Source organism: Panthera onca, chromosome B4, assembly GCF_046562875.1.
Source record: "Panthera onca isolate mPanOnc1 chromosome B4, mPanOnc1 haplotype 2, whole genome shotgun sequence".
NCBI classification, from domain to species: Eukaryota; Metazoa; Chordata; class Mammalia; order Carnivora; family Felidae; genus Panthera; species Panthera onca.
In genome coordinates this window covers 126,671,084-126,698,981 of record NC_138345.1, presented here as the reverse complement: position 1 = coordinate 126,698,981, position 27,898 = coordinate 126,671,084, and the positions used below count along the sequence as shown (strand labels likewise).

At 47.5% G+C, this 27,898-nt stretch overlaps 1 protein-coding gene across 4 annotated transcripts in view; it reads right to left on the bottom strand.

The window, feature by feature from the left end:
* Window positions 1–3,203: 3,203 nt before the first annotated feature.
* The window catches only part of ABTB3 (ankyrin repeat and BTB domain containing 3), a 315,532-nt gene continuing 290,837 nt past the window's right edge, over window positions 3,204–27,898 (bottom strand). For all 4 annotated transcript variants that reach the window (XM_078449506.2, XM_078449507.2, XM_078449508.2 and 1 more), the window contains 5 exons: window positions 24,248–24,350; window positions 21,859–21,940; window positions 15,041–15,109; window positions 13,156–13,269; window positions 3,204–5,370 (listed from right to left, as the gene is read on the bottom strand). In XM_078449506.2, the coding sequence (XP_078305632.1) occupies window positions 5,161–5,370; window positions 13,156–13,269; window positions 15,041–15,109; window positions 21,859–21,940; window positions 24,248–24,350 (578 nt within the window). In that variant the 3' untranslated portion in view covers window positions 3,204–5,160. The remainder of the gene's footprint in view (window positions 5,371–13,155; window positions 13,270–15,040; window positions 15,110–21,858; window positions 21,941–24,247; window positions 24,351–27,898) is intronic.

The window sequence follows — 27,898 nt, the reverse complement described above, 5'->3', positions numbered from 1 at the left end:
CATCCCAGAGGTTCGAGGTGGCATTAAAATTCAGAACTCATCCGAGGTTAACTCTGAACAGCAACATCCAAAGAACGCATCAACGGCATCAGGGCATCTCTTTTAATTGCCTATTCACGCAGACAGATTGTCTTTTCATTTTTGGAGCTAAACTTGGAGGCACGTCCTTTCATAGGGCACTTGTTATCCCACTGCCTCATCAGTAATGGGAACTAATGTGCAACGTGATTGCTGAGTACAAATTCTATTTTTTCCTACCAAGCAGGAAGTTTAAAATCTGCGGGGTTATTTTTAAAGGGGGTGAAAAAATAGGCATCGTACCAGCTTCCCAATGGTCCTGTCCGAAGGCACCTGCTGCTTTATTCAAGGCATTGGCCAGGTTGGGAGGATGAAGTTTCACCAGGGGGATTTCTGGGTGGAAGGGTAGGAGAGGAGTGTCCACACACTCAAGTGGCAGGAAAGGATGTGGGCTGGCTGCTGGTTTGATGAGGACAGCGACCCCAGATTTTTCTGGAGTTGACATTCGGTATTGGTTTCCTTTGGGGATTTGTGGCTACCTACCTTCTCTTCAAAGAGCCAGGGTCCCCAGCCTTGGACTGAGAGTTGGGCCAGTGGGTCTGTCGCTGCTTGGTCATTTGTGGGACAGCCTTGGACTTATGCCATATGAGTCACAGAAATGTGAGTCTCACGTTTCTGAGTAGATGAGGAGTTTGAGGAGAGCGAATCCCCACAACCCTAATATTTAACAAATATAGTAATAACATGAAAGTATTTTTAGTACTAACATTTAGTGTTTACATGAAAATATTTTGTGTGAAATATTTATAGTGCTTATATGAAAGAAATCAAATTGAACTTGGCTTCCATTGACTTAAACATTTCTTGATCACTCACTTTGTGTGAGGCACCATGCTAGGAAGTAGGATTGCAATCGAGCTGTTTTGGGGGGAATTTCTCCATATCCCCTGGAATAAGTAGTACAACCCTAGAGATCACACACCTCTGTGGGTTGCTGCAGAATGGCTACAGTAGAGAGTTCTAGAAACAAAGGGCAAAATTGTTATCCTTCCCTTCCTTGTGTGAATCATCAGTTTCTCCTTCCCTCTGCTTAGTTTTAGAAGTTTGGGAATTACTTTCTCTGCTACTAACTGTGTAGGACCTGTGCAAACTGTCTCGCTTCATCTTTCCAATGACCCTTTTTTAAATATTTTAGAGAAAGAAATGTGGGTGGAGGGGTAGAGAGAGAAGGAGAGAGAATCCCAAGCAGAATCCACGCTCAGTACTGAGCCCGACATGGGGCTCGAACTCATGAACTGTGAGATCATGACCTGAGCCGAAAGTAAGAGTTGGATGCTTAACGCTTAACTGACTGAGCCAGCCAGGTGCCCTGAAACCAATTTTTCAAAAGAGAAGAACAAAAACTAGATGGAGTGACTCATCCAATATCTCGGTTCCAGTCAGGGGCTGTACTGGCTTCGTTATGTGAAAAGTTTCCAGACTTGCATCGGAGCCTGAAGCCTGGCAGTGGTGAGCATCTCCCTGACTTGAACCCTCACGCCAGGAAGCCCAGGAAACGGTCTTGGAAAGGGTGTCTGGTAGGGCTGGTCGGAAGGGAGTGAGAAGTGGTGGGAAGCAGATACTTCCGTGCCTGTCCACCTGGGACTCAAGCTAGCGACTGGCAAGGCGAGGGGAGGAGGGAGCGAGCGCTGAATTTGAAGAAGACAGGGAACCCAGGGCTGGTGAAATAAAAGTTTTTCTCAAACTGCTGTCTGGGACGCTGACCCGATTATCCATCCTGCCAGCGCACGCTGCCTGAGGTCAGTGAAACACTGCTCAGCCACAGAGCCTTGATAACACAACCCTGGATGAGACGACGCCCGGCTGGAGTAACGCTTTTTGCCTCGGGCTTCACAGGAACAAACAACGTGAGCAGGAGAAACAGAATCCCAGAACTACAGACTCTCAGGGGCGGAGATCTTAGAAGCCCTTCCTCTAACTGGACCCTGAGGTGTGCCTACGCTGTCTTCCAGCTTCTGCCTCCTATGATGGGCGCTCCCACCTTGTTCCCCCATTTTGGGTGCATGGGTGACATTTAAATACAGTACAGAGAAAATGAATTACACGTGTGCGCATTGGGGGCAGAAGCCAAGTCGAGGCCCTTGTGTTTATTCAAGCGGCTGCTCGACCACCCTCCTTCCAGTTCCTCATTGTAATGGAAGCAGTAGAAGGAGCTTTGTGGCTGGCTCCTGTCTCCCACAGGACTCATCCTGTCTCCCCCCAAGATGCTAAGGGCCTCAGATGCGACAGGCTTCACTGAAGACCAAATGACAACGCTGCCCATCGACAAGTAAAAGACAAACGTGGCAGCATACGCTTTATCTTTGCAAAAGGAATAAATCAAATGGTGTACTCACCCTGAGGCTACACAGGATGCATAAAAATAAATCGACCTTCTGTTCTCCCGGCCTCAGAGTTCTGGCCCCTGGCACATGGATGCTTTGGTTGTTTCTTAAAGAAGAAATGGAACTTGGCTGCTAAGCAGGGCTGGGCATTCTGGGGAGGGGCTCGTGATGTCAGTTGTCTACCGGGCCTCACTGGCCCAGGTCTCCCCGCCCCAGCTTCCCGTAGTCCTTGTGGATGATCCAGGGGGATTCATCTCCACCCAGACCTGAGCTGGGCCCAGGCTGGGTGAGGAGCCAGAGTGGATCAGGTGGGGACTTGGTTTGAGCTCAGTGATGACAATACCCAAGGGGAGAGCCGCTTGCCCTGCTCTGACCCCCACCCCAGAATGCCGCCACCATCCAGAAGCATGTCATGCTGGCCCTTGATGGGAGCCAAACCATGTGGGCAGAACTCGTTTTTCTCCCATCTTCCCACCTCCACAAAGCTTCCTCGTGGCACACAAATGGCAGCCAGAACTCCACTCTCTGCAGGCGAATTAGCTCTCTGAATTAGGCAAAGTGGCACCTGTCAAGTCCTCCAAGGGTGGCACCCGGAGGTATATGCAGACCCAGGGGACTCGAGCCTGCACAGCCAACCCCTGGTTGACGGAGTGGACAGGTGGCGGCCCCTACCTTTTTTACCTTGTATCTCCATTTTCCTCGACTTTTTCTGCACGGCCACCTTTTCCAATCTTTTAACTGAACGAAGTTCTCAGGCTCCCCCTGTTGGGTAAAGAGCTCACTCGTACCATACACAGGATGCACGGCTTGGGAAAATCATTTAATGACAGAGAAAGCACACCAAACTAGAACAGAAGCCCGTCAGGACTGGCCGCTGTACAAATCGAAGCCCAGAGGCCCCAAACTAGCACTAGACATTCACAGGGGGAAGTCAGTCGTGGTGAAGGGAACATCACACAGCATTTCTGAGGACACAGAGGAGGCAGGAGGCAGCAGAGACTCACGCACGTGCTGTGTGTATCTGTAACTTGGACTCCTCTGCAGGCAGTTTTTTTTCCTTTCTTTTTTTTCTCCCTTCTTCATTTGATTGTAGGGCCTGCGGTGGTTTGCAAATGACCAAGTTGAAGAGAGGCCTCATGTATCCAAATCACGTGAGAGCCGATGTTGGAGGCAGATGTGGCCCAGGAGCTGCTCCAGGGATCACACCCATGTAACCTGGCCTCAGTCCTGTGAACAGTGGCTCAGGGAGCATGACAGCAGCTCTTTTAGAATCTGGGGTCTGTGCACAACTTCCCAAAGGCATGCTAGGAAATAGGGTTACCAAAGAAACTTTGCCAACCCCAAAGGGCAAAAGTCATTCTCGTTTCTATCTAGGTTTCCAAGGAAAGGACAAGAGAAAAAGGCAGCAACTGAAAAACTATTTGGAATATTGTGGCACTTCACCAATCTCTTTTGCTTATAATATATGGCAGAGAAAACGGAACCCTGTCGATAGGAACTTTCATCAGAGATAACCCTATACTGTACATTCTCAGAATACAGAAAGAATCCTTCCTATCATACATATTTCATCTTTAAAAATAATCTAACATAGTCATATTCTCTGGCTAGTAGCAAACTATTAACATCTTTTGAGAGTACAGAGAAAACTTTGGGATTCATAGTAAATTCTTGGACGTGCGCGCCCCTCCCGCCCCTGATCAGCATCATCTATGAACACATGTCTGCTAAAGCATCCCAGAATCATTGTTAAAGGAAAGGAATATGTTACAGTTTCACCGAATGGATTTTTAGCAAGAAGTGATGAAACATTTTTACCTTGGCAAAAATGAAGCACAAACATAATGTTTCACTGGCTCGGGCCCATGCAGATGCATGTTTGTTACGTGGGGCTGTTTTACTGTCACCCCGAAATCACAATTAGCATGCAAGTTGTTTTCAGCTATTGAGTTAGAGATAATTATTGGCAGTGCACCTCTTTTGTGTAACCATGATCACTAAGGCAAGATTATTATTTCACTTTGTATAGAATATCAGCAGTATCTTGTCAGATGCATGTTTATACGGTATAGACCTGCGACTTACTGTTTTTTTTTTTTTTAAAAAAACCAAAACTCAAAACACAGATCCCTAAACACGATTCAATTGAAAATGAACTGTTGCGCTTTTAGAAATAGGTTTTTAAACTACAAGGCTGCCCTGTTTTTGTTTTGTTTTTTTTTTTATGAACATTTTAAAAAGTTCCCACCCCTAAAAATTTGCCAAATTATTTCTTCATTATTGGTAACAGTCTCACCAATTTGCTACCACGGTTGACTCTCGCTGAGCTGTAGCTACTAAGGTCCTTGATGTGAGCACAACACTCTCTGGGGTCGGAACAGTTCAGTTCTCCAACTGTCCACCTGCAACCCGAATGACCTTTACTCCTCAATTCATCCATTTAACAGTGGTCCCGGCAACGGGCGTCCAAGGGCCCCAGGGGTGCTTTCGGATGGGGGTGGCTTGGCTGTCCCATGTTGACCTTCAAGCCCTGGACCCCACTGCAGATCTGATCTGCAGACCAGTGGAATGTCCTTTGTTTCTCAATAGGAACACACAGGAGCTGGAATTGCTTATTCAAGAAAAGCTCGGGCAGGAGAGGCAGCTCCTTGGCCTAGCCAAAAACAGATGCCAGGTGAACTTTGTATGTGTTTGTGTGAAGCCAGTGCAGCAGCAGAACTGGAAAGTCCCCAGGGGACTGTTCCCTGCGCTGGACGTTTCATACAACAGAACCTTTGGAGGATGACAAGTGGATTGACTGAATCCTGATGGCCAACGTCCTCTGTAAGTCCTGGAGCACATCCTGGCCCGTCCCTTCACCATTTTTGTCATAGAGGAGCTGCTTGAACGCTTCGTTTTCGATGAGGACCATCATGTTTTTGAGAAAGTAGCCTTCGCAATACACGGAAAGCTCTGTGACTCCAAGAAACTGTGGAGGGCAAGAGGAAGCAGGAGACGGTTATGTTTCTGAAATGCACCTGGCTGCCTGCACAGCTAATAATGGTGAACACCTATTAAGGCAGATTGACTATAAAAATGGCCCCGATTCTCTAGCCTTTGCTGTATTCACCCTCATGGGACAAGACTTGGCAACTTCTCTCATGAGAGGGTTGGAGTCCATTTCTTCACTGCTTGGCCTTGTGACTTGCTCAGGCCAACAGAACACGGCAGAAGCCACAGTTGCTGATTCTGAGCTACCTTCAAGTGGCCATGTCTGTGCTTCTGCACTCTTGCTCAGAAACCTGCCTCTGTAACGGGAGCAAAAGCCCTGGTGAGCCTGCTTGGAGGGTTAGCGGCTCCATGAAACTGAGAAGAGAGAGTGACAGGGTCCAGCCACGGTCAACAAAGCCAAGCACAGCTGACCAGACAGCTGATGTCAGAAGCAAGGCCCATGGAGACCAGAAGAAACTTCCAGCTGTCCCGTCGACTCATGTGCCGAAGAAGGGTTTACTGTTTTATCCCCTGGGTTCTACGGTTCTTTGTTGTGGCTGTAGACAACTGGGACATGAATGGAGTTGCAGACACAGCTCTATGCTCTTGGAGTATTGTTAACCTGTTTGACTGTCACAGCAACCCCGAGTGGGCACTGACTACCAATTCTCTGTATTTAGAGCAGTGGTTCTCAACCAGGGGTTTTTTGCCCAGGGGACGTTTGGAAAAGTGTGGAGAGGATCTGATTGTCACGACTGGGTGGTGGCGGTGATGTGTGTACTACTGGCATCTAATGGGTGGAAGCCAGGGATGCTAACATGCCACGATGCACAGGACAGACTCTGCAGCAGAGAATCCTGTGGCTCAAGCTGGCAGTGTTGAGGCTGAGACACTGATCTAGAGATGGGGTTCCTCACAGACTGAGCCGATAAGGAAGGGATTACGTTGACCTAGCTCACCTTCATAAGCCCAAGCAGAGGGCTTGACAGATGGCAGACACTTGGTAAGTTGTTTGTTGAATGTATGAGTGAGCAGTTAACTCTCGGAGTAATGAACTAACAGTGAACATTTACTGGGGGCTTACAATGTGCCAGGCACCTTGGTAGGCACTTCAAGTACATCATCTCCTTTAATCTTCAACTTCCCTGAAGGAAGGCAGATTACCACCTCCAATTTACAGATGAGGGAACAGACAAGAGTGTAGGTTACAAAAAGTCACACAGCGTGTCAAGGGCAGAACCAGGAACTGAATCCTTAAGGCTGTGTGCTTAACCATTAAGACACTGCCCTCATTCTGACACCATTAATCAGAGGCCAGGTATTCAGCCTCATGTGTGCGTGGTGGAGGAACTCACGTTCGAAGCACAGAAGTAAACGCAGATATGTGGGCTGGCTGTCTTCAGATCTTTTCTACAGTTTCCAAAGTCCCTCTATGGCAATGAACTGGAAGCTCAGAAGTTCTTAAGTGCTCCTTGAGATAACATCCCACTGGTTTATTTAAATGTTGATTTATTTAAATTATCCAAATGCTGAATCATCCTTCTGAACTATCCTGTCCTTTAAACAAGAGATGTGGAACACCTGGGTGGCTCTGTTGGTTAAGTGTCTGACTCTTGACTTCAGCTCAGGTCATGATCTCGCGGTCCGTGAGTTCAAGCCCTGCGTCGGGCTCTGTGCTGACCGCTCAGAGCCTGGAGCCTGTTTCAGATTCTGTGTCTCCCTCTCTCTCTGACCCTCCCCCGTTCAAGGTCTGTCTCAAAAATAAATAAATGTTAAAAAAAAAAAATTAAAAAAAAACAGAGATGCACTTAATTGTTAGATGGGAAATGATAATGAGGCAGTGCTAACAGGGCTATGGTGGAACGAGCTGAAACACCTGGGTTTGAGTTGGGGCTCATCCACCTCCCTCAATATGTGACCAGGACTGGGCCACTTGGCCTCCGGCTTTAGGTGCATCATTTCAAAATAAGAATTATGACACCTGCATCCCAGACCATGATTCTGCCGTTTGTCACACTTAGGAGAGATAGGTTAGGAATGTAGTTAAGGGATGGGCTTCTGGCTTCTGGGATCCTGCCCTGCCCCCCTCCCTGCCCCAGATTTACCACTAAGCTATTGGCTGTTGGGCAATTTATACAATCTCTCTTTGCCTCCAAACTCCTATCCATAAAATGGGGTTGATGATAATACCTACTCAACAGTCTGTTGTTGCGATTAAAATGAGATAATGCATGGAGTGACAGAACAATGGTCAATTGGGAGTCAGCACTCACTCAATATTAGTTGTCATTATAAATGTAAACTATTTATCGCTCTCCTTCTCACCAACTGGTATCCAGTGACCCTCATGCACAAAGTAGGTGGCCAGGCTGGGAAAAAGGGAACTGACTGTGTCTATGGAACCTAGCCCAGCTAACGGACCAAGCTTGTGGCCACGAACTCACTGACACCATTCATTGAGCCAATGGCAACTGTATGTATAAAAACCACGTGCAACCTTGGGTACGTCAAATCACTTTTCTGTGCTTCAGTTTCCTCAGCCACAGAATGAATGGCGTGACTCAGAGGGTACCATGCTCTTCAGTGCAGACACACCAGGTAATTAGGCAGTCTCTGAGAAACTTAGAAGACGTGGTGAGGTTTATCAGGCAAGAGGGCTTGTTACCACCCAGGGTTCCCATAGCTGCACAGTACCCTGAAGTTGGGAGAGATCTTAGGATTGCTTTCATTCTTTCAACATGAACCCTGACATTAGAGTCACAGAGTACAAGCCCTCATCGTACAGGTGGGGAAACTGAGGCTCAGAATCGCCTATCTTTGATTCTGTGGACACAGAGAGCACTCCCCTTGACCACACCTGGCCACTTGCTTTGTATATAAATGTCACTCATCACAAGTTAGTGTAAGTGGAGAACAACAAGCACAATAAATACTTACATTTATATTTGGTGATATTTATTCAGTGGTGACTATACATCAGACCCTTGCCTACCTCCACGCAAATAATGACTGACAGAACTGGGGTGGGAACTCTCATCTCCTACGCCAACGATTGACAAACTACAGGCCTGTGGGCAAAATCTGGCCCACTACCTGTTTTTGTGAATAAAGTTTTATTAGAACAAAACCACACCCATCATTTATGCATCATGTATGGCTGCTTTTGCATTACTATGGCAACCATATGGCCTGTGTGAAAATATTACCTGGCCCTCCACAGAAAACGTTTGCTGGCCCCTGTCCTAGACTGTAATTTTTGCAAGAGCAGAGCTCATGTCTTACTAATTTTTTATTATATTCTGATGAATACAGTTCCTGGTAAATAGTGGGTGCTCAATAAACACTAATGAATGAATCCCTAGGTTTTGCAAACCTGTGTTCTTTCTAGCACAGTGCATGGTTGGGCTTACTGCATTAGCTTAGATTCAATTTGATGAACCAGCCTCTTCTTTTTCTCAGGTTTAAAGGGCCATCAGAAGCTTCAAGGCCCCCTTTTTACGACTGAATAATTTGGGACAGATTTACCAGGAAAAAAAAAAAAAAGATGGTTAAGCCATGCATTTATGGGATGGACTTCTCATCTGTATAAAATTCCACAGCTGTCTCAAACAGTTAGATGTAGTATAGAGGTAATATTGCCAAGGTCTTGTTGACATTTGGGACACTGTTATTAGCATGTAAACTCCTGTGTTTCCTGGAGTTCTGAACCAAGAGTTGGGTTTTTTTTTCCGTTTTTACTAAACTCGCCTCGATGTGCAGTACAATCTGCCAGAAATAGAATCCACATGCATGTGCTCGTTAGTGGTGTTGCAGTATCTGTAGCACAGGGGCAACAGCATACAGAACGGGGAAAGGGCAGGGCTGGCTGGCTTTGCCTTGTTTTCTATGCAAATGTCACGAAAGGCAGACTTTTGCATTGGAAACACACCAGGATGTGGCCTGGGAGACCGAGGCAGAGTCTCGTGTCTGTAAAAGGCAGAGCTCTGGCTGCAAAGTTACATAAACAGAAGGGGCAGTTCCCTGCCATAGGTATTCAAAGCCCATAGCACTAATGTATTCCCAACCTGGGCTCCTCTTGCATCAGGCTGCAGTATTAAATACAATAGCTACGGAAGCTGCCTGCCGAGAAGCCTGAAGTGGTTAAAATGGATTGCTGACAACATGACAGGCCATGGCAAAGCCACTTGTGGATGCTGGGTTCACAGGACAATTGGAGTGTCTGTGGCCAGGAGAGGGGGAAGGACCACAAGATTCATAATCAGGCTCTCTTCTTGGGTACAGAGCAGTCTCTGGATGCTTTTCTGCAGAGTACTCAGTTTAAAGATTAAAAAAAAAAAATGTGCTGTGTCCTGAGAGACCAGATTTTGGTAAAACCCTCATTTAACCAAAGCACCTAGAGTGTGTGTGTGTGTGTGTGTGTGTGTGTGTGTGTGTGTGTGTAGTAAGTAGTGTGTAGGTTTTGATTTACTGATGACCAATGAGAAGATCTCTTCTGTGTATCAATGATTATTGCAAATATTTCAACCATTTATTAGGCCAGAGAGCAAGGTTAAGAGCCTGTGCTTTGGAGTAAGACAAATCTAGGTTTTCCCATCTGGGTATATACCCCAAACCCCAAAGAACTAAAAGCAGAGACTTGAACAGATATTTGTCCTGTGTTCACAGCAACATTATTCACAGTAGCCAAAGGGTGGAAACCACCCTAAGTGTCCACTGATGGACACGATGTGGTCTCTCCAGACAATGAGATATTATTCAGTCTTAAAAAGAAACGAAATTCCGACGCATGCTACAGTGTGGATGAACCCTGAGGGCACCGTGCTACCTGAAATAAGCCAGTCACAAAGGAAAAATACTGTACGATTCAATTTATATAAGGTCCCTAGAGTAGTCAAGTTCATAGAGACAGAAAGTGAGTGGTGGTTTCCAGGGCCTGAGGGGAAGGGAAATGGTTCCCAAAGTTTCAGTTTGGGAAGATAGAAAGTTCTGGAGATAGATGGTGATGATGATTTTACAACAATGTGAATGGGCTTATGCTGCTGAATGGTGTGCTTAGAAATGGTTAAAATGGTAAATTTCATGTTACGTGCATTTTACCACACACACACACAAATCTCCATAGTAGCTGTGTGACCTTAAGCAAGTTCCTTCCCCTCTCTGTGCCTCAGTTTTCTTATTATGATATGAGACTAATGATAGCATTTACTTAAAAAGGTTGTAGTGAGCACTAAAAAAGAAGGTGTAATACACAAAAATAAATTCAAAATGGATGAAAGACCTAAATGTGAGGCAGGAAACCATCAAAATCCTAGAGGAGAAAACAGGCAACAACCTCTTTAACCTCGGCCGCAGCAACTTCTTACTCAACACATCTCTGGAGGCAAGGGAAATAAAAGCAAAAATGAACTACTGGGACCTCATCAAAATAAAACACTTCTGCACAGCAAGGGAAACAATCAGCAAAACTAAAAGGCAACTGATGGAACGGGAGAAGATATTTGCAAACAACATATCAGATAAAGGGTTAGTATCCAAAATCTATAAAGAACTTGCCAAACTCAACACCCAAAAAACAAATAATCCAGTGAAGAAATGGGCAGAAGATATGAATAGACACTTTTCCAAAGAAGACATCCAGATGGCCAACAGACATGAAAAGATGCTCAACACTACTCATCATCAGGAAGATACAAATCAAAACCATACCGGTCAGGGTGGCTAAAATTAACAACTCAGGAAAGATGTTGCCAAGGATGTGGAGAAAGGGGAACCCTCTTGCACTGTTGATGGGAATGTAAACTGGTGCAACCACTCTGGAAAACAGTGTGGAGGTTCCTCAAAAAATTAAAAATAGATCTACCCTATGACCTAGCAATAGCACTACTAGGAATTTATCCAAAGGATACAGGAGTGCTGATTTGTAGTGGCACATGTACCCCAATGTTTATAGCAGCGCTATCAACAATAGCCAAATTATGGAAGGAGCTCAAATGTCCATCAACTGATGAATGGATAAAGAAGATGTGGTATATATATAAAATGAAATGTTACTCAGTGATGAAAAAGAATGAAATCTTGCCATTTTCAACAAGGTGGATGGAACTGAAGTTGTTATGCTAAGTGAAATAATTCAGTCAGAAAAAGACAGATGTCATAGGTTTTCACTCATATGTAGAATTTGAGAAACTTAACAGAAGACCATAGGGGAAGGGAAGGAGGCAAACCATAAAAGGTTCTTAAATACAGAGAACAACAAACTGAGGGTTGATGGGGGTGGGGGATTGGGAGGGGCAGGGAAAATGGGTGAGGGGCATTGAGGAGGGTACTTGTTGGGATGTACACTGGGTGTTGTATGTAAGTGATGAATGACAGGAATCTACTCCTGAGGCCAAGACTACACTGTATTTTAGGTAACTTGACAATAAATTATTTTTAAGAAAAAGTAGGTGTAATACGGATCTTAGCACAGGCGCCTGAACACTAAAAGGGCTCGTTGGATGTTGGCATAAGACAGAAAACAACATCTCAAATGCAACCTGAGTTTTCAGGATGGGCAATGAGAGTGTAATGCACGTCAGTTGTCACTCTACAAAGCAGCGGGTGTGGGAGATGTCTCTTGAGCTCCACTTACTCAAAAGAAGACTTTTTTGTTCTAAATTCCTGATCTCAACTCATTTCACTGTTTCTTCCTAGCAAATGCTAATCTGCCCATCCTGAGCACATGAAACAAAAATAAAATGGCACCTGGACAAATTATTTGACTTCTCTCAGTTCCAGTATCCCTACATGCGAAATGGATTGGATGAGATGAGGTCAGTGGTTCCCAAAAATTGGAGTCATTACTGGCTTTAGGACTGAAGTCATAACAGTAGCCTAGGGAGCTTGTTAAAAATACAGATTCCTGGGTTCCACTGCAGAGACCATTGTGGGTGGGGGGCTAAACACATTCAGGACTCTCCCCAGGTGATTCTGATTAGTCTACCTGACCAGGAGAATTCCTTGGGGGTCTCCAGGGCTGGTAATCTGTTCTCAACCTTGGTCACACTGGAAATCACTCGGGAAGCTCTGGAAAACACCTTTCCCCGGGCTCTACCACCAGAGGTGAGTTTAATTGGTCTGTGATAGGTCCCAAGCATAGGGATTTTAAGTGAGTGCCCAGATGATTCTACTGCACAGCCAGCACCAGGAACAGAGTTCTAGAACAGTGATTCTCGCCCTTGAGCATGCATCAGAATCACCTGGACGGCTTGCGAAGCCATAGGCGGCGGGTCTCTCCCCCAGAGTTTTTGATTCAGAGTAGGTCTGGAATGGGGCCCTAGAATATACATTTCTAACACGTTCCCTAAAGATGCTGATGCTTCTGGACTGGAGAACACTCTTCGACAACCACTTGCTACTCAAGGTGTGGCTTAGACTAGCAGCAGAGGCTTCACCTGGGGGCTTGTTAGAAATGCAGAATGCAGGGCCCACCCTGGACCTGCTGAGTCAGGGTCTGCAATATGATTCATGTTCACATTAACATTTGAGAAGCATGGTCTGAGAACAACTTTGCTTTGGGAACTTCTGAGTTCCTGCTCTTGTTGTATTTGGGAGGGGTGACATAAAAGGAAAGGCATCTTTTCTAGAGCAGGAGGCTGATGGTGGGAGGAATGCAGGGGTGGCTCAGCCTGGAGCAAGCGGGTCAGCACCAGCTCTCTGCCTTGACTCCATGTCTGTGAAGGAAAAGCCTGACCCATTTCAGTACACGGCGCATGCTCAGGGCAGCCAGAGTGGGACTGATTACCTTGGCGTGGTTGTAAATATCCACACAGTTGTCGGTATTGATGCTCTTTGCGCAGATAATCTCACAGTGTCGCTGCAAAGCCTCCAGCTGGAAAAATTTAGCAGCAGACAGAAGCTAAAAACCATAAAAAGAGCCCGTTAGTGGCTGGGAGGTGGAAATAAAGGGATGACAATCATGGGAAAAATCCTTATCTTCCGCAGAAGTGTCCCAAGGTGAAGGGCTGGGAATATAGGCATTGGTAATGTCATTTTAAAGCCCAAAGGAAACAATAGCCACTAAGATAGAGTGATCGAACTCTGTTGCGGGGGAAGATGGCAGAGGAGAGGGGTTTGAAGTGAACCAGATTCATATCTATTCTAGCAGGGGGTCGAGCAAAAATGCCTGAAGTTGTTACGTCCAGAAATATGGGTGAACACCATTAGTCAGCAAGATGGATTTCGGCGCAGCTCACTCCCTCTGTTCATCCAGGTGTCCACACAAATGTCCCCTCAGAGAAGCCTCCCAGACCACCCCGCCTCAGGTCATCTCCCTTCATCACTGTCTGCCTTCCTTACCCTGTCTTAGTTTTCCTTAGAGCCCTTCTCTCCCCAGACATGATGTCATGCCTGTCGCCTTCAGTCCATGAGGGCAGAGATCTCTGTCCCTTTGCATTACTGCTGTAGCTTGGCCCTAAGTGTTCAGAGGGATTGCCTTTGGGGAAAGGATGGGGGCACGGGGGATGAGGGGGCCTGGGTGAGCTGCTTTTTGTGACCAGCTCTTCTGTATTATTTACATGACTTACATGTATGTTCGTTATTTTGATTTTAAAATAAAAATAAATGTTACAGAAGAGCCTGAGTTCTCAGATGGTAGCTTGGTCCTGAGGTAGAGAAGTGTCAAAGGAGTGGTCCAGAGAGGCAAGAGAGGAACTGTGGGTGGGAGGGTGGGGATGACGATGGAAGGGTTCTCAGAGTATGATGGGAAGGATAAGCACCTTATTGAACATAGGAACTCTTACAATCTTAAAAATCCAATGAGACAGACAATTATTCCCATTTCCAGGGAAGGAAACTGAGGCTGAGAGAGGTTAACTAACATGTCCAAGATCACACAGCTCAGAAGGGACAGAGCCTGGATTTAAACCAAGTTTGGTTCTGACTCCATGTTTTAACCCCTGTGTGGGGTCATCTTTTGAATGACTGATAGTGCTCTGACATCTCTAATCAGCCAGGCACCCTGGACTCCACAGACACCTGAATGGATCCTGGCTCCTTTGCTCAGGATTATCGGAGTAATCTTGGCTTCCGGTTCAAAGCTTCCAGTTTTGAATAGGAAAACCAACAAGGGGTCCAGGTTTAGGAAAGAGCAGGGACTCTTGGCTTTGGGCAGAAGGGAGCAGAAACAAGGCCCCTGGATTAGGGAGGGGAGACAGGCTTAACGGTGAGGTAGACAGCAGATGGGGGACAGCCAAGGAGACTCAGGAAGGGGGGATGGTCATCCTCAGCTGGTTGGGATGCTCCTGGCTTCCGTATCAACAGACGCACTGTGATTTGGGGAATGTTTTCCAATGACAGAAGTCACAAGGGTAGCTCCTGATGATGGTATCTGAGCCCTAGTTGTACCTAGAGTTAGCCTCCGCCTCCGCAGGCAACTTCCTTTACCTGCCCCCCCTGCCCCCCACCCCAAAGCCAATTAAAAGTGGATTTCACGGAGCTCCTATTGCAAGTGCACTGAGCACCCTGGCCTTCCGGAAGGGGCTCTGATGCAAAACCCTTGGGAGGCAGGACCCCAAACCCTGCACCCAAGTGAAAACCCAACCCAGGTCCCCCCCAGCCACCGCCAACACCTGCCAGTGACCTGAGTTTACAGAGGAGCCACCGACCCGATGACACAACAGTTTCCTTACCTCCATTATCTCGTTGTTTTTAATGAGAAGTGACTCTGGGCCACCGTAGTAGAGATACTGCATAACCAGCTGGAAGAAAGGACACAGCGAGCAAAGCATCAGTCAGTGTCAGCACACAGACACCGTCAGCTCACAGCCAGGCAGTCTATCGGTCCCTCTAGGACACCTGTCCCCAGCGTGGCCATTCCCGCTTGATCACTGCCTTGTAGGAGAAGTTCCACTTAGGATGCTTCTCCCGGCTGGATGTTTTTCCTTATGGCATGCTGACATTTGTCTCCTTGTGATTCTGCTGGGTTCCAAGTGCATCCCCGGTATCACATTAAACAATTCTGAATAATTCTCTGTTCTCCATCTAAAGATGGCAGTCGCGGCTTGTCTTTCCACCTCCCATGCCATCAGGCTGCCCCCAAACAGGCAGTTTAAGGAACCTATGCTAGGGGTCGCATAGGTTGGCATGGAAGCATGGCCCAGTTTGACAGGATTCTTACTTAAGTCCCAGGGGATGACTCTGGGCTCCCATGGGACCACCTGCTCCTCATTACAGCTTGACAAGACCCAGGATGAAGCCATTAGGGGTCCACAGTTTCAATGTTTCACTGATGATGTGAACAGTCTGAGCCAGGCTGTTCTTTGTTCATGTATTAAGGAGGCCTGAATGGTGTGCAAAGTCCCAGAGCTTTGCAAATTGGTGTCCCTTTAGAATGAGGCCCCAGATGTGTAGAACTGGCTGTCACTACCTCCCATGAAGCCATTAATTTTTTCTTTTAATATTTTAAAAAAATTTTTATTTTTTTAAAATGTTTATTTTAGAGAGAAACAGAGCCCGAGCGGGGGAGGAGCAGAGAGAGAGAGAGAGAGAGAGAGAGAGAGACAGAGAGAGAGAGAGAGAGACAGAAACAGGATCCGAAGCAGGCTCCAGGCTCCAAGCTGTCAGCAAGGAGCCCGACGTGGGGCTTGAACCCACGAACCATGAGATCATGACCGGAGCTGATGTCGGATGCTTAACCGACTGAGCCACCCAGGCGCCCCAAAGCTTTAATTTTAGGTGGTGAACATGCTCTTCACCACTGTCTTCTGCCTTATGACACATGGACTATACTTGCCTCACCCCACGGCAGTTGTGCCGGAAACATCTATAGACTGGTTACGTCCCATCTTTGGACACTTGTAAAATGAGGCGCTGGGGCTGGGCTGTCCTCCACAGTCCCTTCAGGCTCCAGTGGTCTGTGACCAACATACGGCAGTGGTTAAGAGCAAGGACCCTGCACGTGGGCTCCCTCAGCTTCTGAGCAGCCCTGCCGCTTAAGATCTGAGGGACCTGAATTGAGTTAGGTTCTCTGTGCCTCAGTTGCATCATCTGCAAAGTGGGGATAACATTACCTACCTCATGGGGTTCTGAAGAGGGTTAAATTATATGTAACAGGCCTAGCAGGGGCCTGGCACATGGCAAGAACTGAATACATGTTAGTTCTTCAGTGTTCTCTGAGGTGGAAAAATCTTTCTCCGGTAGTGCTCTGCTGTGCACTGCCACGTTTTTATTCAGGCCATTCGAGGCCCTTTGTGACTGATCTCAATCTACCTTTTGCACGAGTGTTTAAGTCATCATTTAAAAAAAATATATATTTACAGCTTTATTGAGGTCTATTTTACATAATGCAAACGCATCAACTTAAAGCATACAGTTCAGTGGTTTTTAGTATATTCACAATGTCGTGCAACCATCACCACTATCTAATTTTAGAACATTTCTAACACGCCCAGGAGAAACCCCGTACGCATTACCAACCAGTCTCATTTCCTCCTGGGCCTGTCCTGACAACCACGATGGATTCGCGCATTCCGGACATTTCCTATCACTGGAATCACACAACACGTGCTCTTTTGTGTCTGGCTGATGACACTTAGCGTAATATTTTCAAGGTTCATTCTTGCTGTCACTTCTCTCTCCTACATTCTTTATTGCTGAACAATGTATCATGTTTTGTGTATCCGTTCATCAGCTGAGGGACATTGGATGGGTTCCACTGCTTGGCTGTTATGAATACTGCTGCTACGAATCAATTTACTTTTTCAGATCTCCTCTGTCAACCAAACCTTCTCTCATCCTAATCTGGACAACATCTGCCTTTTATACTCTGATCACTCCCACCCACTTGCCTCTAACAGAACCTACCACTTCTCTTTCAGTCCCGCACTTTTGCCCATGCTGTTCCCTCTGCTTGGATGCCCTTCCCTTCTTCTCCACCTGTTGAACTGGGCCCCCTCTTTTGGGATCTCAGTGGTCACATGTGTGGAGCCTTCTCAGATGTCCTAGCTGTAACCCCTGGTTGGGCACACATCATCCACAACTGCAGTGTTACTTCCCGCGAGAGCTTGATGGGACCGTCTATGTCTTGTCCTTCTCTGCATTCTCGTGCCTGCACTCAGCAAGCGCACTTTAAACAGGAACACGAGCCCTCGCCTCACCTCCTCTTTCGTGTTTGAGTCTCCCGCGGACTGACTTTGGGCTTCTGTGCCCACCTGCCTCGTCACAGGGATGGTGGTGCATTGACGGTGGTGGCTGAGGCTTTGGGAAATGATAACACAGCATCGTTTACCCTCCCCTCCCTCATCCTGATGGGCCACAGGCATCTAACGTATCATGTCAGCGAATGGGGGGATCCTGGCCTTATGTAAATCAATGGGTCCCCCCAGCGCCTCTCTTTTACAATGGCCAAACCGATAATGACAACAATACGAGCCATGACAATAACTACCCCGAATACGGGGCCTCTCCATTTACAAAGTGTGCCTCCATCATATTAGCTCATTCATTAGAGGTCGGGCTGTTGACTTAAAATGCTGCTCCTTAGCAGATGCAGATCCTGGGGCTAATGGGATTTAAATTGGGCTGTCCCTTGCCGTCAGACTCTGCCAACACAAGCCTTTTCTGCAAAGGGGGCAAAACGAACCCTTATTAGGCCAAAGGGCCTGTTTATGGAGTTGTTTTCCTTGGCAGCTGTCAACCTGCACGGAGCCGGGATTTAAATGGCATCCACGGCCTCACGGAGGCCCCCACTTCCACGTGTAGCCTCAGCTGCGTCCTGCTCTTGCCCGTGTGTGATGTTAAACAGTCTTGTGGGGAGGAAACTCAAAGCAGTCTCATTTAACTAAAATTCTTCTGTCGGCATGGAAGTGGAGTGAACAGGCTCCTGGGAGCCTCCTTCTGGGTCGGATTCAGCCCTCCTTGGCCTATTTCAAGCCACAAATGAGGCTTTTCTTCTTTTATGGGGAAGGGACAGGCACACAGAGAAGTCCCCAGGGCCTGCTAAATCTTCCTAACTCATTACAGTAACTCCAGGCTAATGTGGCCAGGAAACCTTCCCCAGGCAAAAGCAATTACAGGCCTTGGATTCCTCTGGGGCCACGCTTTCCCACGTAGGTCTCTCGTTCAATGAATCCGCACAGCAAACATTTATTGAATGCCTACTACAAGGTTCTTATTACAGGAACCTCCCCAATTAGTTCCAGGCTTTATGGCAAAAGTGCCCCCTTCACAAGCACTCAGGAGAGCTGGGGAGGCATGCATTTTCCAGCACTTAGTTCATACTCAAACTCGAATGGGCCTACGATTCTTTCTTCAGGGCCGGGTGATTTTTTTTTTTTTTTTTTTTGGCGGGGGGGCGGGGGAGAGGGGTGGGAGGGCCCAAGTCCCTGCAGTTGGGGGGCAACTAGGAGATCAGGTCTGGAAGTCAGTCAGGCCCGGGTCTGAACCTCAGCTTGGCTGTGATGAGTAGCCGGAGCTGGGGCCACTACCTTCCTCCCTCTGGGTCTGTGTCCTGGCTGTAGGTGGGAGAAGAGCTTCCCGGAGGGGCGGCTGGAAGGACTGAAGGAGATGATGTATGGCAGTGGTTCTCACAGTGGGGTCCCTGGACCAGCAGCATCAGCACCACCTGGGCTCTTGTAAGAAATATAAATTCTAGGACCCCACCCTAGGCCTACAGAATCTAGGACTCTGGGGATGGGGTCCAGGAATCTGCATTTCAACAAGTTTTGTGTTTTATCGAGCAACCCCCTTCCTCCCCTGCCCTGGAGATTCTGGTGCCTGTTAAAGCTTGAGATCCACCCTAGTGCAGAGCACTGTGTCTCCACCTTGACTGCATGCTGGGACAATGGCAGATGCTCCAAAATACTGACACCTGAGCCCCAGCCCCTGTTCTGATTGGTAGCCTGGGTGCTGGGAATTTTCAAAGCTCTCCAGGTGACTCCAGTGTCCAGCAGAGGCTGAGAAGCACCAGCTTTGAGCCTGACACATAGCTGGTGCTCAAGAAATGGGCACTGTTATGGGGCATCTGGGTGGCTCAGTTGGTTAAGCGTCCAGCTCTTGGTTTTGGTTCAGGGCATGATCTCATGGCTTCGTGGGTTCGAGCCCTGCATTGGGCTCTGGACTGACAGTGTAGAACCTGCTTTGGGATCCTCTCTCTCTCCCTTTCTCTCTGTCCTTTCCCGGCTCTCACTCTTTCTCTCCCTCTCTCAAAACAAATGAAAAAAAAAAAAAAAAAGAAAAGAAAAGAAATGGGCACTGTTATTATCACTGTTCCCCCGTAGAAAGGGTATTCTAGAACCAAGCATCCAGGCTTTGGCACCAGGAAGACTGGGCTCCAATCCTGGTGTCACTAAAGTAGCACTAAGACTTGGGGCACGTCATTTAAGTTTTCTGAGCCTCAGTTTATTCATCTCTAAAAATGGCAAGAAGTATCCAGATAACCAAGCAAGCAGAGGTTAGTGCCTCATTCATAGCTGGAGCCCCACAGAAGTTTGTTCTCTGCCCTCCCAACTCTAATCCTAAAACAAAGCAGCAGTTTCATGGAAAATTTCAAACTCAGAAGTCACCACCATTCTAGAAAGGGCTGTGGCCACTTTGCTCTCAGTAGAAAATGTGGTGAGGAATTGGGGTGAGAGGCTGGGTCTGGGGGGGCATGCCAACTCCCTGGTCCCACACTGGAGATCCAGCTCCTCTCTGCCACCCCCACCCCAATGGGATGGCTCCCCCAGACTGGCCTTGTCCCTGGAAACTGCTTTAATCCTTTCCCCAATGCTCAGTCCATAGTAACCTATCCTACAGGGTCTTGTGCTTAGTAGGGAGATGGTTTACCAGTTATGGGTTAGAAAAATAACAACCCACTTAAAAATTGCCAAGTTAAGGGGCTCCTGGGTGGCTCAGTCAGTTAGCCGTCTGACTTCAGCTCAGGTCATGATCTCGCGGTTTGTGAGTTCAAGCCCTGTGTCGGGCAGGCTTTGTGCTGACAGCTCAAAGCCTGGAGCCTGCTTCAGATTCTGTGTCTCCCTCTCTCTGTCCCCGACCTCTGCTCATGCTCTGCCTCTCTCTCTCTCTCTCTCTCTCAAAAATAAATAAACATCAAAAAATTTGCCAAGTTGTCCTACTTGCTAATCTCTTCAAGAACCCATGACATAGATAGAGGTGATATTAACTTGTTAAAAATGGAGAAAATGAGGCTCAGAGAAGAGTGTCTTACCCATAGTTACTTGGGAAGGATTCTTTCATTTGAACTTTTGACATAACCAAAGAAATACATCTCTAATGGTGGAGATGCAGGTCCCTCAATAGGCTTTAGCGGCCAGTGTGAGGGCATGGTGGCTTCCTCTGAACATCCATGGCAGCCCTCTGGACAGGAGGATCTGAGGGGCCAGGGAAAAGCCACCATCTGGCCTGCTTTCTTCCCACTTGGCTCATACTGAGTGGTCCCAGTGTCTTCTCAGTCTCCAATATACCTTAAGACCCGGCTGAATAGACTGATAATCACTTTCCCTCAAACACACCCCATGATTTCCCACTTTTGTCCGTTTGCTTATGTTGTTCCCTGCCTCCCACTGCAGTTTCCCCTCTCCTATCCACCAGATGAGCAAACTGAGGCTTAGAAAGGTTGGTTCTTTGCCCATCGTCATGTGATAGACACCAATTTTAAATAGGAGAATGCAGCATTTTAGTCCTGGGCTGCAGCTCTTTCCTTCCAAGTGCAGATTGGAAACCTGACCCGTGGCCCTGGTCATGGCCAGCCTTGTCTCCACCCCTCACCGCCCCCACCCCCCCATTATCTCTGAGTTGTCTCAACAATCCTCTTAGAGCATGAATCCCTGGCACACCTGCCTGAATCTTATCCACTCTTACTGCACTCCTCCCAAGGCCCTACTTCCTGAACTGAACCGCAGGAAACAACGTTCTGTTCAGAATTCCACAGATCCCACCCCCAGGTCACCCACGTCGGCTCCCTGACCCTGGCTTGTGGGAGGACAGCAGGGAGGGAGTGCAGTCGTTAAAAGTCCACTGGCTCCTGATCACATTAGGCTCAACCATGGTTTTGGGACTTCATCCTTGCTGTTCTCTGCCTAGAATCTTCTAACCCCCTTTAAGCCCCGAGCCTTCCTAGGGTTCCCCAGCTTCTCTTAAGCTTTCACTATTTCAGCTGACACCTCATAGGAGACCTTCTCCAACTTCCCTGGTCCTAGTCGTCACAGCACATCGCCTCCCTGCCCCCTACCGGTACCTCCCCACATTATATTGTAAGTGACTAATTACTCAGTTACCCGCTCTATCCTGTGACGCCCCAGGGGAGGAATGTCCTTTATCCTTGTGTCCCCAGGTCCCAGCAGAGGGCTAGGCAACCAGTAGGTGCTCAACTAATGCTGTAGGGATAAAAGGATGGTAAGCCGGAGGGGGTGTAAGGAGGGGCCCAGTGTGCAAGGAATTGAGGACTCTGCAGTGGCTAACCCACAGGTGGATGACCAGCACAATGCCCTAGGTCACAACTGGGGCTCACCTGAAAGATGGGGTACTTCACGTAACCGATCTCTATGCAGGTGCTGTCATTTGTTGGTTTGCTGGAGAGGAGTGCTTTGAACCTGAAAAAGAACACAAGAAAGGAGATAAAAAGACCCCCACACACATCCACAGTTTGTGAGAAACACCACTCTAATGAGAGAAACATGTAGTATCTTGTATTCCCCGCCCCCACTCTGAAATACATCATCAGTACATCCACAGATGTCATAATGCAATGCCACCCCAGTAAGATACCATATTCAAATCTGAAGTTACAACTTTATTTTTTTTTAAATTATTTTTTTTAGGGGGCGCCTGGGTGGCTCAGTCGGTTAAGCTTCTGATTCGGCTCAGGTCATGATCTCACAGTTCGTGGGTTTGAGCCCTATGTCGGGCTCTGTGCTGACAGCTCAGAGCCTGGAGACTGTTCAGGATTCTGTGTCTGCCTCTCTCTGCCCCTCTCCTGCTCACGCTCTGTTTCTCTCAAACATAAATAAAGTTTGTTTATTTATTTGGGTGTAGGTAATCTCTACACGCAACGTGGGGCTCAAACTCGCAACGCTGAGATCAAGAGTCGCGTGCTCTTCTGACTGAGCCAGCTAGGTGCCCTGAAGTTAAAACTTTAAAGTCAAAAATAGTAGTTTGAACTGTTATTTCTCAAACAGGTGACTGGAACAGAACAAATACCATTTAAAAGCCCATCTGTCTGTCCCACAGGACTTATCACGAAGGCTGCTTCCTTCATGGGGTCCTCTGATACCCGTGGTGCTCCCCATCTCCTGTGCACCTTTGCTCCTGGAGGGCAGGGACTCTGCCCTTCTGCTCTGCTGCATCTCCAGAGCCTGTGCCCTTCCAGATCTGCTGCATCGTAGGTATTTAATCAACAACCGTTGACTACCTATCGACCTCCCCACGGATGACCTGCTGATGGGCTTCAGATGTGCTTTCCTGCGATCAACAAAACTGTAAGCTCCTAGTGGGTACAGACCCAGTCAATGGAACACCCTGACACTCAAAACATTTAGGCATAAGCTGTGTTCTTTTCTTCAACTTATAGTTTTGAAATAATAATAAGATTCGCAGAACAGTCATAAAGACAGTACAGAGCTCCTGGATGCCCTCCACCCAGCTTTCCCGGATGTTAACATCCTACACAGCCATGGTTGTCAAGACTAAGAAATTAACTGGTATGATATCTATCCTGCTTTTCTATGGCATCATAACCAAGAACCGTGTAAGGCATGGCATATTCTTCTTGTTGTGGCAAAGCAGACATCTGGGGGTTTGCATGTGATTTTGGGGAGAGGCAGTGGAGAGTCCAGGATGCTTTTAGGAACCCAGGAAGTGTTGGTCACATACATTCATTAGCAAATGTCCTGGAAGTGGGTTCTGTTTCTGGGTACCCAGTGTCCTGATCACTTTGTTCATCCTCCCCCCGCCCCCTCTGTTCCCAGCAGCCTGCCTCATTTCAGCATCCTGCCTTCCTCTGTGCCAGAGCTTTGCTGATCCCAGTTCAGCGCTTTGGATAATGTGGCTCTAAACGGCCAACTTAACTCCAATCGAAAGCAGAGAGAGCAGCAGCAGAGGAGGGAGTGATACCACTGTCAACTCCATAGTCAAGGAAAAGTCAGGTTCAAGACCTGTAAGTGTGGGATGGCTTACGCCAGAGTTCCTGGATATTTGGAGGACAGGCCATTCCAGGCCGCTTTGTATGACATTTCAGGTTGTACACTGCATGAGGGCGCTGGGCTGGGGCAGCTAAAATCCAATTCACGCTCTGCTCTGAAGCCCTGGGCCTGGTACACACTCTGTCTGCCCAGAGGACCGGTGCCCTTGCCTGAGTCACACAAAGGCGCTGCTGTTTATACTACTGGCTGCTCTGTGCTTAAAAAAACAATCTCCAGAACTTGCTCTGTATCCATGGAACAACTCCCCCACCTTCCCCTGCCCCCGGCCCCAGGCCACCCATCCTACTTTCTGTCTCTATGAGGCTCACCACTCTTGGTTCTGCACATAAGTGGAATCATACAGTGTCTGTCTTTTTGTGACTGCCTTGTTTCTTTGCATCACACCCCCAAGGTTTATCAGGTTGTAGCATCTGTCAGCTCTGCCTTCCTTTTTAAGATTAAATAATATATGTATATACCACATTTTGTTTGTCCATTCCTCTCCTGGCGGACACCTGGGATGCTTCTGAAACCTGTTGGCTGCTATGAATAATGTTGCTGTGAACTTGGTTGTACAAATGCACTTTGCTCTCGAATTCTTGATTTTGAAAAGATCATCTTCCAGTCCAGGGAAGATCCCACCAAAATTGAATTTCAGAGACTAGTAACAGCAACAGCCACACTCATAATTCAGCTGCTTTCAAAACTGACCATACATACCTCGGAGAGGCGGTAAATAACAGCACTTTGTGAGCGTAAAATGGTCTTCCTTCTACCAGAAAGGTAACATCAGACATTTCTTTATTGTTAAGGAAATGAGGATCTAGAATAGGAAGGGGAAAAAGGGTAGCTTTAGTGGAGAGAAGGGTGAAGTTTACATTTTTCTTCTGGAAAGTGCCAAGAAGAGCCGACAGGGGAAACCATGGTCATAAAATACTCATTGGCGAGACAGAGGCCAAACAGGAGACAGAACCCGTCAAAAGAACACTCAAATCACTGAAATTCAGTTTTTTTCATAGGAAATCTCCGTAGCTTATTTGTGATTAGAAGTAGCATTTCCCCAGAGGAGACTCAGCCATGGCCTGATGCACATGATTTTCTGATGAGAAAGGCAAATGTATGCCCACCTCCCCTTTGCTCCTCCTACGTGGGCTCGGTGCTCTCCCTGCCTGATGGCAAAGAGGTCTAGAAACTCTGCCCCCTTACCACCGTATTCCAGGTGGTTCAAAATCCAAGCCCCTCTCTCCCAGAATCAGAGGCACGTGAGCCAGTCCCCTGCTCTCATCAACAGCGACAACAAAGGAGGTATATCACCACTCGCTGAGCACTTACGACGTGCCAGGCGCTGTGGAAGCTGGCACGTGCATATGCAAACTCATTCGGTCCCGGCAGACAGGGACCATCGTCAGTTGTGCAGTTAGGAAACAAGCATGCAGAAGTTTGAGCCAGTGACAGGTGCAGTAGCCAGGATCTGAACGTGGGCTTTGAAGTTTGAATTCGGATTGGAGGGTCTGCATGATTAAGCACTAGGATCCTTAGCTCCACCCCCCCTCACCCCCCAATTTGTCTGTCCTTTTAGCCACTGAGACCTAGAGCTCCTGAAGGTGCCAGTCTGTCCTCAGCTCAGTGCTTTTGCTTGTTGGGAATATCCACCAACATCCCTGCCCCTACTGGGTTCCGCCCCACTCCGCTCCTGAGTCAGTCTGGACCCCTGCACGAGGGCAAGGTGGACCTAACCTCTGGTGGGGCTTCCTATTACATCACCCGCCCTGACCTGAGCTGCAGGGCCCAGCGGTGGGGGGACCTTTAGGAGTCTCTAAATGGGAGATTACCTCTCTGCGGTGTCTGCACCCAAGCTTCTGAGTCTGAGGATACACGATGAACTGCATTCTCAGCTCACGTGAGAAAGATTCTTCCTTGCCTGTGGACGGCACCACCATCTACTGGTTGCCCAAACCAAGGATTCGAAGGCAACAAGACACCTTCCTCTCCTGGGCTTACCCAGATCTAGTCTATCACAAACACTGTCCCCTCTTCCTCCTAAGTGTTTCTCGATTGCCCCATTTCTCTCCATCCCCAATGCCCCGCCCTTGCTAGGCCACAAGATCTCTTGTCTGGGGACCCGCAGGAGCCTCTGTTGGTCTCTGCCTCCAACCCGATGGTCCACCTCACCACAGTCATTCTTACTAAAGGCAGATCTGATCACGCCCCTCCTCTGCTGTAAACCTTTCCATAGCTCCCTAGCGCTCCCAGAATAGAGTCCAAACTTCTTAACAAGGCTCCTTGTGATTAGACTGCTGCCTTCTCTGGCCTCTCCCTAGTCACATCCCCCCGTCAACCCACAGTGTGCTCGAGCTACACGAGTGCCACATACTCCCACCTCTGGTGCTTCACCTGGGACACTTCCAACTCCTTCCAAACCTGGTTCACCCCATGTGGGCTTCAAGATTCAGTGCAGACACCTTCTATCAAGAAGCCTTGCCTGACTCCCCTCACCCTCCTCAGACTGACCAAGCATCCCCTACCTGTGCTCTCATAGCCCCCTGGTGTAGCCTCATTTGCTATAGAGTATTCACTGTTACTTTGCCTCCCTGTAACTTTGCTTGGGAGATCAGGACCTTGTCTGTTCTTTTCACATCCTTGCTCTGTGTCTAGAACAGAAAGGTGGTAACGCATAGGAAGAATGTGGGCTCTGAAGCCAGAAATCTCAGCTCTATGAACTTAGGCAAGTTATTTAGCCTCTCTGTGCCTCTGTTTCCCTTTCTTTATAATGGGAATGGTAATATCCATTATACATCTACATCATTTACAGTGAGCATTAAATGGGTTAATTTTTGCAAAGCACTTAGCAACATGGCTTACACACAGTACTCCTCAATAAACATGACTATCATAGTAGATGCTTAATTAATATTTTTTTGAATGAGTGAAGAATGCCTTGACCCTTGTTCCACAGTCTTGTTCTTAGATCCTGCCAAGGACATCAGGCTCCTTCTTAGCCTGGGGACTTGCTTGTTGATGGGCCCTTCCCCAGGGGTTAAACAGTTGTCCTGAAATAAAACTCCAGCTGCTTCTTTTGGCTGGGTTTAGGCTGTCCTAACCATTAAGAGTGGGGATCAACCCCCTGGATATCTGGGGGCCATAACCCCAACTGCTGGGCACACCCTGACAACTCTATCTTGGACTCCTGGCCGGCTCCATTTTGCCCAGACCCTGGACCCAGAATTTGTCTTCTAGGCCAACTCTCCTCTTCCAGCCCCTGAAGGTAGGATGGCCCCTCAGCCCCTGTACTGCCCCAGATGGTGGTCCTCCATTCATACTTCTGTCTGTACGTATAGCTACCTCACCTCTTCCCATTAAAAAAAGTTTTAATTTAGAACATATCATAAAAGCATAAAACAGTCAAAATCGCTTCCAATTCCACTATCATGAAAATATTTTATGAAGAAAAAACCCCTCAAATTTCTAAACAATCCAGACGAAGAGAGAAGAGAGGCCACAGAAGTCCTCAGAGTTGACTAAAATTCACATCTCCGCTTGCTTTAAAGACTAAAAGTTTGGAGTGACGTTCTCCCTCTTTTCAGCATCCACTCCCTCTCACTCTCACTGCCTACCTCCAGATAGCCATACTCCTGTTTCCCAAATTGCTAAAATCTCCTGCCTGTAGCCCTTTGAACCATCCTCTCCCAGAATTCACTGGGAGGCAAGAGGACAATGCGTCACAAAAAAATCAGGCATGTGGTCTCCAGTTTGCTACAGTCCCCATCACTCCCTATTGTCTCACATGGAAGCCATTTCACTCACTTATATGACCTGCCTGGTCCTTGTGACTGATCATTCATGTCTTCCCTTTAAAGCAGGTCCTTAAAGAATCACTATTTGACAACTTAGGAGTTACCCTAGATTGAAATGCTTTATTGAAGATGCCAACCCTACCTGGTTCATGCTCCACCTATTCATAAATACGTTCTGCCCCTTTTCTTCCATATTGTGAGCTTTGAGCTTCTCCAGTCTGCTCTTCTTCTGTTGATGCTATAACCCTTGGAATTCCAATGCTTGGCCTCAAAAACTAGGCCCTTTTGATTGCTGAAAGAAAGCTCAGCAAATCTGGAAGGAAAAAATGTTCCCTCCTCGCCTATAACTACAGGAAAGGAGATTTTATGCTGTGTCATTGAAACAGCCCTTACAAATGTTTGCTCTAACAAGGGTGTCTGTTAAGGCACCGAGATGTCAGATGTTGCTATGGCCTGGGAATGTAACGTTCAGTCTCCAAAGTCTGTTAATTTGCTTCGTCTTTGTGATGTGTTGCTCTGACAGCATTTTAATTAATACCTGTTTTCTACAAGGTAGAAATATTTGCGGTTTTGGTAC